The sequence below is a fragment of the Lissotriton vulgaris genome, chromosome 3_1 (genome assembly GCF_964263255.1).
Source record: "Lissotriton vulgaris chromosome 3_1, aLisVul1.2, whole genome shotgun sequence".
Taxonomy (NCBI): Eukaryota; Metazoa; Chordata; class Amphibia; order Caudata; family Salamandridae; genus Lissotriton; species Lissotriton vulgaris.
The window spans coordinates 101,905,965-101,918,846 of record NC_141689.1 but is presented as its reverse complement, the minus strand read 5'-3'; the positions used below and the strand labels follow the sequence as shown (position 1 = coordinate 101,918,846).

The window sequence follows — 12,882 nt, the reverse complement described above, 5'->3', positions numbered from 1 at the left end:
TATGCATTATTACAGAAAATATGGTCTAAGTTAGAAAGTCATCACCAATAACTGTAAGCAGAGCATAACTACAATCCAAGACCCTCCTACCTTAATGTCTTCAAAGGAACAATCTCTACCTCTTACATGTCACCAGTCCTTTTTCATATGAGATATCTTGTGGTATAACATGTCTCCGCTGCCCCTCAAACAACTGGCGAAGCATCACGACTCCTAGCTGCTCATATTTTTTTTATCATCTGTACGAAACTATCGGTAGTTTCAAAAATTGGGGGCAACTTAGGACAGTGGGAGGGCCATCAGCCATCGGCTGCATTCCATTCCGTGAGACCCTCTTCCACCCCATGTTAATTAAAAAAAAGCCCCTCATAACATCCCAACGTGCCTCAAGTCTCCAAATGTGGTCTCAGACCCTAACCCTGTAGCCTCATCCAATGGATATGGTATCCACTACCTTGACTGACACCTCCATATTTGTACTCTCTGATATCTGCGGATGTTGTCCTGTGAGTGCAGGTGTGTGGCTAACTTCAGTCATCTCCTGCTCTCATTTTATTGATGTCCAGCACAAAGGCATCATGAAAGAGTACATGATAGACCGTGACCCCGTGACCTGTGTTACCCTGTGCCACGTGCTGCACACACTGCATACTTGATTATTATGTTGTATTATACACATAACATTTCTGAATTAAAGTTGGCACATGATTGTACTGAATTATTGCATCATTATTCTGGTCCTAATCATGTTATAATTTATTTGATAATCTTAATTCTTCATGATTCTTTGTCCACTGCAGGACAGCGAGATGGTCATTTACATGAAAACATACCTCGATGCATTTCGGGTACACATACTCCTCATCAAGGGGTCCCTAATAGGGAGGTAGGACACAGCCACAATTTCTGTTTTTATGATGTCCTTTGGTGGGACATCACATCAAGCAAACGGAAGCAGGAGATTCCCTTTTCTCTCCTCATTACATTAAAAAAAATTGTATAAATGTAGCGCCAGAAATGAATAGAATTTAGCAATAAATGCTGCAACTGATCTGATGGTGGAGTGCTGTTCTATTGAAATGACAATTTGCACTTAGAATTGTTGCATATCCTGGGATCCAGGGCCCAGGCATATAGGGGTTGGATTCCTGATCCACGAGTGCAAAGAGGTAGTTCAGTGAGCAAGAAAGTCGAGGTTACTGTAACCCCACATATCCCACTAATCCCAAGGTGGAGAAGTGTGGCTCATCGGTTAGAGCGGCAGACCCTGATGCAGAGGTCTAGCCCGGGACCAGGGTTCAATTTCTGACCTCGGCAGGTCTTGGGCTCAATTTGCACGGACCTGATAATTCTCACCTCGTGCCTATTCTAATCATGGGTCCCACTCTGCAACTCTGGGCAATAGCTTGCTTAATCTCCATAATGGCCCCAACAACGCTTGGATGCTTGGCTTCACCTTGGGGGTGCCCAGGAGTGGGCACTTCACAGGGAAAAGCCAGGAAGGGTTCCACAGTGGTATGCATACAAGCGCCTGAGATACGCCTTCGGGGGTCGATTCTGTGTGCTATACAAATACTACTACATTTACATTTACATTCCTGCAGGCGTGGTACTAGGGCGTTCTAGTTTATGAACTGCAGTCGCATAAAGAGTTTAAGAGACGCAGTGGAAATTTAAACCCAATTTCTTCCTTAGAATAACATATTCAAGTATAGCCCTTTATCAAAGACGCCATATATTTAAAAGTGTTTATTCCAACAGTTCCATACTGTTGCTTATGACATCAGTAATAACCACCCAGAATATAAAGCAACACTTGCTAGCACTGAGAATAAAATGCACAGTTCTAACATGTTTAGAATGTTCCCCTAGCAACCTCCCAACCTAAAGCTGAGGCATAAGATTATGAAAGCATGGAATAGCTAACTTGCCTCTAGAGTATGTTGGTGTCATGTGCACTGCATACCTGTTCACGGCGGATCAGGTGTGTTTATCAGACGTCAGCTGGGAGAGAGTGTGCCTTCAGAGGGGAAACACACAATCAGCTTGGCTCAGATACTCGCACTCTGGATCGACTCTTAGCCTAAGTGTGGTGCTATGGCAGTCTGGTGGGACCACTTGTGATACCCCAGTGTGAAGGCTTCTCCAATTCAGTGGTCTACTCAAGGGGTCTACATAGGATATTGACCTATGACATTTAGCCTGCATTTAAAAATCTAGTTGGGAATATCCTAAATCCGAGGAGCAACCGGTCTGAACCAGTGAGATAAAAATACGTCATCTTTTAGTACATGTTTACCTTTCATCCCTACTGTTCAATCTTGAGAAGTAGCTATTGAGTAGTTTGAGGCAGACTTGTGTCGCTTGAAGTTATAACAAAGCAGTGATTTGACGAAATTACACTTTCACAAGTTCTGCGAAAGGTAATGACATGCTGAGAGTGGACCAAAGGCAGAAGACAAACGTAAGGTTTTGTAAATGGAATCTAACTTGGGGCGGTCACAACACAATATCTTTGATGCTTTCTGGCTATTTGTGCATTAGACATGTAAAAGCTGTCTATGGGTTTTCCTTAGTATCTGGTTTATTTCATAGAAAAATTGTGAAATTGTGAAAAGATAGAAAAAGAAAGAATGCTTCAAAAATAGATAAATCACTGATTGTTTTGTAAAAGCAAGTTGAATTGGAGAAAAAAAAGGAGAAAATGAGAGCAAAAGAATGCATTTTAAGTTTAAGATGAAGGGAGGCGGGAGAGAGAATGCGGGTACAGAACTTAAACTGAGTGAGAGAATGAGGAGAAAACAGGAAAGGTGGTTGAGGTAGTGGAGATTGAGAGACACAAATTAATAAAAGATTTAAATGAAAAGAGGAATAGAATAGAAAATAAAGTAGAAGGGTGAATTGATCAAATAGTCTAATTTTAGGAGTAGGGTATGCTTTCGCAACGGAAGACAATGTTTGTTTTGATTTGCAAAGTTTTTTTCATTGCATCTTATTCTTGGAAATACATGATTATGCCACTCATAAGTGTGGAATAAGAAATAATTACTCACATAGTGTGCCTTTTGAATCAGACCTTGACATTTAGGTATATATCACATCTCAGACAGGAGTAATTCACAAGAGAAAAAGCTTTGTGAACTGGCAACCTATGTACCCAAAATGTGAATATACACTTGGAGCCCATTAAGTTACATGTAATATGTATTCAACCAAGGGCCAGGGGTGGGTGTTTCACGGTAGGGATACCTCGAAAAAAGTGTGCCCACTCACAAATTGTGAGGTTGTGGATATGCACAAACATCTCCTTTACCTGTTTTCATCCTGAAAGAAAGATTTACTCCTATGTGATGCAGGAGTAAATCTATTTCCAGGATACACAAGGGCAGGGGAAATCATACAAATTATAAAGGGCTGTTGGATGAAGGGTTCTCCAGAGTACCAATACAAAAAGGTTAGCAGTTGGAAATGCACTTTTGGTGGGCATGCACACGTGCATCACTGTAGACTATGTCCAATTACACAAATATAACCTCTTACTCTTCTGAGGACAACTGCATTGCCCCAACAATCAGTTACCCAGGAATACTTATGACATTATTTGATAATCCCAGAAATTGTAAATTGCACCAAGAATAGATGTGAAGCTATGCAACGTCGCCGAGTTATACATGTTCAAAGAGAAGGCTCCTATATGAGGAATCTAAATGTATGTATTGCATTGTCGCACTGTGCATTGCTGTGTATGCAGGAGGTGTAGAAATGGGGCCGTGACTTCAGTTTTTGTTCGGTTTAATGCACCTGGCGCTGACTGGGAGGTGTCCAAGCAAGCACAGACGAGGCACTTCTTGAAGGGGTGGGGTATTTTAAAGACACACATGTGTGTCACAGAAGATGAGGGAACGAGAGGCGAAAGACAGGAGATGCATGGATGTAGAAAGGAGACATGGCTTGTGTGTAAGAGGGAACATACGCAGTACAGCATGAGAGGTCTCAGGGAGCCTGCATGTGCTTAGTTAAATACTAGGTCCAACTGCGTGGGGTCCCCAGGACTTGCATGCTTGGAATGGTTTAACATATACATGCCTCAATTTTCACCCAATTTAACATAGAAGAGTGAAATCTTTATTGAATGTATGGAGAGGCTGAGGGTGCCTTTAGGCCATCATACCACCTTCACGATGCCCTGATAGGACCAATACAGAACTTATCTGATATGTAGGTTAAAAGGACATCGTTTAAATATTGCCTCCCAGACATCTAATTTCGATGAGTGGTCACATTTCAGTGAAGACTGTCTTTCTCATGCTCATTTTCACGATAGCTAGCCTGAGGAGAAGGCAGGAAGTTTGATGGGTGCTGACCATACATTTAATTCCAGTCTCTAGAAAAGGGACTATAAACGTAGAGATACTTCTGGGGAAATACTGTTGATGTTTAATTAACTCTAATTAACGAATCACTATGTTAAAAGTCTGATATAATTTGCAATGTTAAAAAAAAACCTGCTTGTTGCTGTATGGGTAGTTTGTTGTAGCGGTAGTTTCTGTTTTTATAAATCCCTGCACTCCTGCTTTGCCACTGCTGTTCTTTCTGGTTATGGTTCTGCATTGGTGGTTTGTTGAGCCTGGTATTTCTGCTTGGTAGAGGTCTACAGTGGTAGTTTATTGAGCCCTTGGTTTTGCTGCCTTCAGCTCTGAGCTCCTGATTTGTCTTACCTGTTCTGATATCATGATTAATGCCATCCACTGAAATAATGGCGTCGGCGACTCCTTTGTCCGTGTCTTTGTCTCGCACCACTCCTTTAATGCCGCGGTGAACCTAGAACACAGGATGAATAAGAGAATTAGGTAATCAAACCTTCTTTATTAGCTTGACTGAAGATGCAGATTTAGCTAAAAGCACAATATGCCTCATTCCTGTCTATTCACTCATCCCCTTCACACTTTATAGGTCTGGGGCAGTCAAAAGAGCTTTTGATTTGGGAAAATACAGTGTTCCTTGGCATCTGTCGCCTTCAGCCATTGCTTTGAGTTAGTGGCAACCACATGTTGGATCACCCTGCGAGGACTGTTATTCACTCACTTGCATGCTACTGGCTCAAACTCCTAGGGAGTTCCTCCATTGCAATGCATGAGGTGCAGTGTTTCAGGAGGAGCAGCAGCTGGTGGGACATGTTTCCAAGGGCATGGTAAGAGGAAGCACCCTTCCGCATTTGGAAGATGCTTCAGTCGCGACCGCAGTCGCTGCACACATTTTTGTAGCACATGGGAAGTCGGATTCTGGTAAGAGAAGACAAGGGGTACGTCCTCTGGGATTTCACTCACTTGACAGTTTCCTATGTCTCATGGGTTTAAGTCACTGGTTTTCATCGTACTTCTAGTACCTGGAAGCCAGGAGTAGAAGTTCAACCTGCAATCAGACCCAATTACATTCAGGAAATTATTGTACTTTTGGACAAAACTAATAGGACGGAATGGCAACGCAAGCCACTGCTTTATGTGATGATACTGGAACTCCAAAGTAGATTTTAATAGAGCTTAACTGGAAAAAAAAAACATATTTCCCCCATGTGTAATTTTAGATGACATAGAGAGTGCATGGGACATGCCAGGGGTTGCTTAACATCAGAGGGTGTTATTTTGATTTAGCTAATCGTTAGCTGTGGAAATTGCACCCAGGGCGGCTCGTTTTTCAAAATTAGTATCAGTAGTACGTACTAGTAGCGACAGGGGCACTGTCATCTTACATCCTGTATTTATCTATGGCGTCCTGATGAAGGCATACAATCCATACTGAGTACTACAGACACGCTGAAACATGTGGACACATTTTAGGTGATTTAAATGTCAGATGAGTTTTTTTCACCTTGTCGATGGGAGATGTTAACATTTTCTGACCCAAACACAATTTTACGCCCGATTTATTTATTTTATTTTATTTATTTACAGATTTATACAGCGCATAGCTGCCCCAGCAACAGGGAGTCCCAGCGCTTCCCACAGGACAGGTGCAAAGGACTGCTCCAACCAAACCAGACCATCCACCGAGATTTAGATCTCGGTGGATGGGTTACTTCGTCACAACGGTGATGGATATCCTGTTCGCCAAGATCTAATCAGGCCCTTAGTTTTATCCCAGGTTGTCATATTTTAGTGCAGAGTTTTTGACTATGTGGGCACTTGCTAGGGTAGGTCAGTAAACAGGAGACAATGGTGACATAAAAACAGGCAAAACAAAACTTATAAAGGGAGGGTGTGCTTTCTCCTGGTTTACACAATTTCTCTTTCTCCCACTGAATTTCTTTTGAATTTGGAATAGGGTTAACAGCCCGACATGAATATATAGTTCACTTATGAAGATGCACACTTTATGCATAGTTTCTCACTTTGCAGAAGGCAAGACAGCTTGCCTTTCAAAGGGGGACGGAGATGGTGGGTGACTGCACCTGCCGGCAGGGAGATGTATGGGGTGTCAACAGGACACCCTTTTCCTCATTCCAAGGGTCACCATCAGTGGGTGCACCGCTTCTTTATGGCGTACAGGCAGTATGGTCCATGTTAGCTCCTTTGCCCCTGCGCCTGCATCTATAATATAGCTGGAGCACAGAGGCAAAGTGTTCTTTCTTTTGAATGGGACAGCATTGCCATGCGTGTGAGGGAACGCAACTGTTGAGATAGTGACCGAGCACATGTAGAGCCGGAGCAATCCGTATTACAAAAGAGGCTGCACAGTTATTGCCAGCCCCTTCTGTAATATCAGAGTTCCCTGGTGGTGCAGAAAGATGGCGCGCCTGCCTCTTGTCACCCCGTAGCACTCAGTGTAATGGGCCATTGGTTTGCGTGTAACTAATACGCTGCATCTAGGGTAGGCAAAAGTTCACGGCTGGCTGGGGGGCAGCACATATGATGTGCTAGGGCGCACTGTCATGGTTTGGCCTGCCGCATCCAATTAAATTTGCGCACAGCGCAGACCAGGTTAGTGCACCCTATCTGTGACAAGGCTCATATGTTTTCCTGTTTTGGAGACTCATGCCACAAGTCCCCTTATAGGCACACTGCATGATTTGTGATGTTGCTCCTCAGCAGAGTACTGAACTCTGCTGAAGATGTAGGTTCATCTTAAAGGATCCTTCTTTCCCCCAATGTTGGCAAGTTCAATAAGCTGCCAAATTCTTGAAAAAAACAAATACAGCTGAAAAATACAAAGTCATTGCAAGGATAACGTAGCCCTCCAGTTACTTGCAGTTAGTGTCGCGGGACCCTGGGGAGACTGGGTTGGGAAAAGAGAAACACTTAGGGGTGAAAAGACTATGCGAAACGGAGACATTCAACTTTGGCAACAATGAAACATGGACACTGGGGAAGAGAAACAAATGTACTGGGACAGTACCCTAACCACTAGCTCTTAACCCACTGCGGTTCCATGTTAAAATATCGATTGCAAAAATATAGTTAAAAAAAATATCGATGTAAAAATATCGATCACAAAAATATCAAATTCCTATACTTAAACAGGTAAGTATAATAATATTGACTCAAAAATATCGATGTAAAAAATATAAATGTAAAAAATAACATTAATTAAAATAAATTAATTAACAATTAATATTATTAACAAAATAAATTAAATGTAATATAGATTTAAACTAATTATAACAAATAAACTTAATTTATTAAATATAAACACAAAAAAATATTTACATATTTACTTAAATATATTGTATTACCTAATATCTTTATTTAATGTATAAACTTTTGTAAATATTTACAAATAAAATAAACACATATATAAATAATTTGAAATAAAATATTCTATATTTAATTAACACATTAAACTATTAAAAAAAATAATACATACATATAATAAAAAAAGTAAAAACATTACTAGTTAAAATAATGCATACATATAATAAAAAAATAAAAGCATTAGTAGTTAAAATGTTGGATAGCGAAGGGGTAAAATGTACTATTCCCACTGCAGTGAGTGCAACAGTAGGGAAAGCGCTAGATAGCGGAGGACTAAAAATTACTATTCCCACTCCAATGAGTGCAACAGTAGGGAAAGCGCTGGATAGCGGAGGGGTAAAATTTACTATTCCCACTCCAATGAGTGCAACAGTAGGGAAAGCGCTGGGATAGAGGAGGGGTAAAATTACTATTCCCACTCCAGTGCGTGCAACAGTAGGGAAAACGCTGGATAGCGGAGGGGTAAAAATTACTATTCCCACTCCAATGAGTGGAGCAGTAGGGGGAGCGGAGGGGTAAAATGTACTATTCCCACTCCAGTGAGTGCAACAGTAGGGAAAGCGCTGGATCCCAAAACAATAAACAATAAAACCATCAACATTTTTATTACATTTAATTTCCAATATTAATATAATCAACATATACATTTAAATATATTATTATTAATAAAGATAATAATAAAAACAAATTACCCATTATTTAACACTATAAAATCTACAACACACACCTAAAATAAATTAGACAATTACAATTAATAATTACTAATTAATTGATGGTAAGTAACTTAAAAGTATTTAATAATTATTCAATACTTTTTTTATTAATTACCACCCTTCACACAATTTACACATATAAATACCACAACACACACCTAAAATGAATTAAGCAATTTACCTAATTATTTATTCATTGACTAATTGAAATTAATTAACAACTAATTAATAAACTATTATTCATTAATAAATTAACACGTTAATTATTCAATACATTTGATGAAATTAAATTACTTCCCACCCTATTCCCCTAAAAACCCACAACCCCCTACGGAACTAAAAACGCAGAATTAAACTTAAAATAAATTAATAACTACTAAAACTATAAAACATATAATAAAATAACAAACAATCCACATTAAAAACACTAAAATACATACAATTATTAATAAATCAATATTTTTGTAAACTATATTTTTGTAAACGATATTTATTACAAAGATATTTATGTAATCGATATTACTTACCTGTCAGCTGATATTCTTGTCAACTATATTTTTGTTTTCGATATTTCTTCTCCACGATATTTTTGCGGCTATATTTCTACTCTGCACCCCCACTGCAATGTGGGGGCATGGACACTCACCTACAGACATGTGCATTGGACACTGAGCACACTGGCAGCAGCACATGGAATTATTGTTACTGGGTCAGGAAGACTCAAGCACTTAGAGAGTCAATTCACGGTCACAGTGAACATACTGATACAATGACCCTCAGACAGGGAATACACACATACTGGGGTAAGGAATTCCTGCTCACTGAAACTAGAAGACAATTATGTTCTAACACAACAACATTTACATTGGGTAAAGATGACATATACTAAGAGACAGGGAAGACACTCATAATGATCCAGTGAAGACACATACACGGGGATGAGGACAATATAAGAAGAAAACCTTTGCTTCTCACTTGGACAAGAGAACACTGTTACTGTGCCCCAGACCAACCCCTGCATTACACAAGGAACACACATAGAGCATCATCATTAACATCGAGGTAAGTCCAGCTTTAACTCTTGCTGCAAGGTATCCTTACACTAACCACTAGCTCTTAACCCTAATGAGTTACCTTTAGTTACCTCTTACTATTCTGGACTGTAGTCCATAACACCTATCACAAATCTCATCCTGACACTGTGTCTAACCCTAATTGTATCTGTCATTCTATCCATAACCTGATCCTTCACAGTATACTTTATCTAATCCTACCCCTAACTCTAGCCCACCAACAACCAATCTGTGTCCGAAAACCTATCCCTTACCTGAACCCTATCTCTAAAACCTTACCCCCACCTTTAATGTGAATCTCATCATGTAATGTAATGTAATGTAAAAAAGATTTATAGAGCGCAACATACACCGGACGGTTTCTTGGCGCTGTTCACTAAATCAAGAGGAGACAAAGGAGGGAGGGAGAGGGAGCTTATGTGTGAGCACAGCGGAAAAGGTGAGTTTTTAGGAGAGACCTGAAGTGAAGGTAAGTGGAGGAGAGTCTAAGTTCCAGTGGGAGAGAGTTCCAGAGTGAGGGGGCCAGAAAAGAGAATCTGAGGCCTCCGTGCTTTTTGCGCCTAAACCTGGACGTCTGAAGGAGAGCGTGGTGGGAAGATCAGGGGGGTCTAGAAGGGACGTACAGGTGCAGAAGCGACGAGATGAAGGAGGGGCCGATGCCGACCAGGGATTTGTGAGTCAAACAGCCTAGTTTGAATTTACAACGCTCTGATACAGGAAGCCAGTGAAGGGCTTTAAGTAGAGGACGGACGTGATGATGTTTTGGTTGGTGATAAATCAGGCGGGCTGCCTGATTCTGTATCAGCTGTAGTCTTTTGATTTGGTATTGTGGGATACCTGCGTACAAGGCGTTGGCATAGTCAACCCGAGAGATGACTAATGCCAGCAATGTCAGGGTGAGAGCTTCAGTGGTCAGAAGATGGGCTATTTTACGAATTTTTCTGAGCTGGTGGAAGCAGGAAGACACTGTAGCACTGACCTGGTGTTGCATGGAAAGATCATGTGAAATATAGACCCCCAAGCTTTTTACCTTGTCAGCAGGGCAAGGGGAGGGGCCAAGTGCTATCCCACCAGTTAGTGACTTAGACCTTCCTCTTCTCATTAACCATGTGAAAACTGGTTCCCCAAGCGATCACCTTCCTGCTAAAATGGTGGCCCCTCTTATTTCCATCTTGGGGCCTCCATTCAGTCAGTTATGAACACCTCGCTGACGAAAGGACAAGTTCCGAGAGAATGGAAGATAGCGGCGGTAAACCCTATCAGGAAGAAGGTGGCCTCCCCTTGGACAGATCTGTCCAACCTTCAGCCTATTTCCCTCCTACCCTACATCGGAAAGATGACGGAGAAGCACGTAAACACCCACCTATCGAACCATCTTGAAGCAGTAGAAGGCCTGGACCCTTCTCAATCTGGGTTCAGGCCAAATCACAGCACCGAATCAGCCCTACTGGAAGTTACTAATAACATCAGGTTGACACTAGATAGTGGGGGCTCCATGATTCTGGTGCTGTTGGATTTGTCTGCTGCTTTCGATACGGTGTCCCATGAAGTGCTTCTCGGTCGTCTGAGGGGTGTAGGGTTGGGAGGGACGGCCCTGTCCTGGGTGGAAAGCTTTCTTTCCTGTCGCTCCCAAGAAGTCAGGCTGGGCTCCCACAAGTCCATCTCCAGGGAGCTCACCAGGGGTGTGCCACAGGGCTCATGTCTTAGCCCCACATTATTCAATGTGTATGTGGCCCCCCTGGCCGACTTAGTAAGGCCATACGGGTTTACCCCGATATCCTACGCTGATGACACCCAGCTGATGTTCCCCTTCAAAACCTTCTCACCTGCCCTACAAAAATCCTTCGCGGAAGGCATGAGGGCTGTGTCACGCTGGATGGCTGAGAATTGCCTGCAATGCAATGTGGGCAAAACAGAGGTGTTACTGTTTGGGGAGGCAGCAACACTCTGGTCTGGGGATTGGTGGCCCACAGAATTAGGACCTGTTCCGGTCCCAAAGCAGACTGTCAAAAACTTGGGGGTGTTATTCGATCAAGCCTTGACTTTTAAACATCATGTCGACCAAGTTGCTGGCACCTGCTTCAGAGCCATTGGACTTTTGAAAAGGGTGTTTCCTTATATACCCGATGGTCACAGGAAAACCCTTGTCCAGGCACTGGTGATCAGTAGATTGGACTACTGTAATGGCCTTCTTTTGTCAACCAATGAAGGCCAATTAAAAAAACTACAAGTAGTCCAAAATACGGCGGCGAGGCTTGTTCTCAACCTTCCATCTAGAACTCCCTCCCGCCCTATACTAGCTAAACTTCACTGGCTGCCAGTGCGGCAACGTACAAAGTTCAAAATTCTGTGCACCATTCATAGGTCTCTGATAGGAAAGGGTCCTAAATATCTGACAAAAGCTTTCCTTCCCTACGTGCCAGGCCGATCACTTCGATCGAGTAATCGGTACCTATTACAGGTCCCTAAAATAAAAAAATCCCGCCAGGGAGGTCGCGCTCTGGCATACGCAGGACCCACCCTTTGGAATGCCCTTCCCCTTCAACTCAAACTCATCACCAACCACTTATCTTTTCGTAAAAACCTCAAAACCCACCTTTTCACCACCATTTAATCAGTTTGTGTTTTACCTTTCTGTTTATGACTAGCCCGGGGTTAAGCACTCTTGTTCCATCTTAAGCGCAGAGATATCCCTTCGGGGATCTATTCAGGCGCTATAGAAGCACATAAATAAATAAATAAATAAAGGGCAGGGGGCCAGAAGGTGGAGTTCCAGGGGTTGGATGGGCCACCAACAAGTACAAGCTCCGTCTTGTCAAGATTGAGTTTGAGATGGTGAGTGCCCATCCAATTGCTGATATGACAGAGGGTAGACTGGAAATCCTGAGCCGCATCCTGCGAGGAGTCAAGATTGAAAATGAGCTGAATGTCATCTGCATAGTTAAATGCAGTGACATTCCTTCCCCGGAGGGAGTGGATCAGGGGGGTGAGGTACAAATTAAAAAGAAGTGGGGACAGAGACGAACCCTGTGGCACACCGCAGGTGAGTTTCATCCTGTCAGCCGAAAAATGGGAAAGTCGGACAGATTGGTGGCGGTTCGTCAGGAATGAACAGACCCAATCAAGGGCCGTCCCTCCGATACCAGCCTCTTTGACACGGTCGACCAAGATGGTGTGGTCGACCGTGTCAAAGGCCGCCGACAGATCCAAAAGAATCAAGGCTTGGCGGGTGTTAGAATCGGCGCCTCTACGGAGTTCCTCCATTACAGAGAGAATGACCGCCTCTGTCGAATGGGCGGGTCTGAACCCGGCCTGCTGGGGGTCCAAGAAGTTGGAGTCCTCAATAAA

The 12,882-nt window shown here is 42.4% G+C and overlaps 1 protein-coding gene across 1 annotated transcript in view; it reads right to left on the bottom strand.

Moving 5' to 3' along the window:
- LOC147726028 (putative carboxypeptidase X1) overlaps positions 1–12,882 on the bottom strand; it is a 369,873-nt gene that overhangs the window by 3,671 nt on the left and 353,320 nt on the right. The window contains exon 13 of the mRNA XM_086960142.1: positions 4,719–4,821. Coding sequence (XP_086816268.1) covers positions 4,719–4,821 — 103 coding nt within the window. The remainder of the gene's footprint in view (positions 1–4,718; positions 4,822–12,882) is intronic.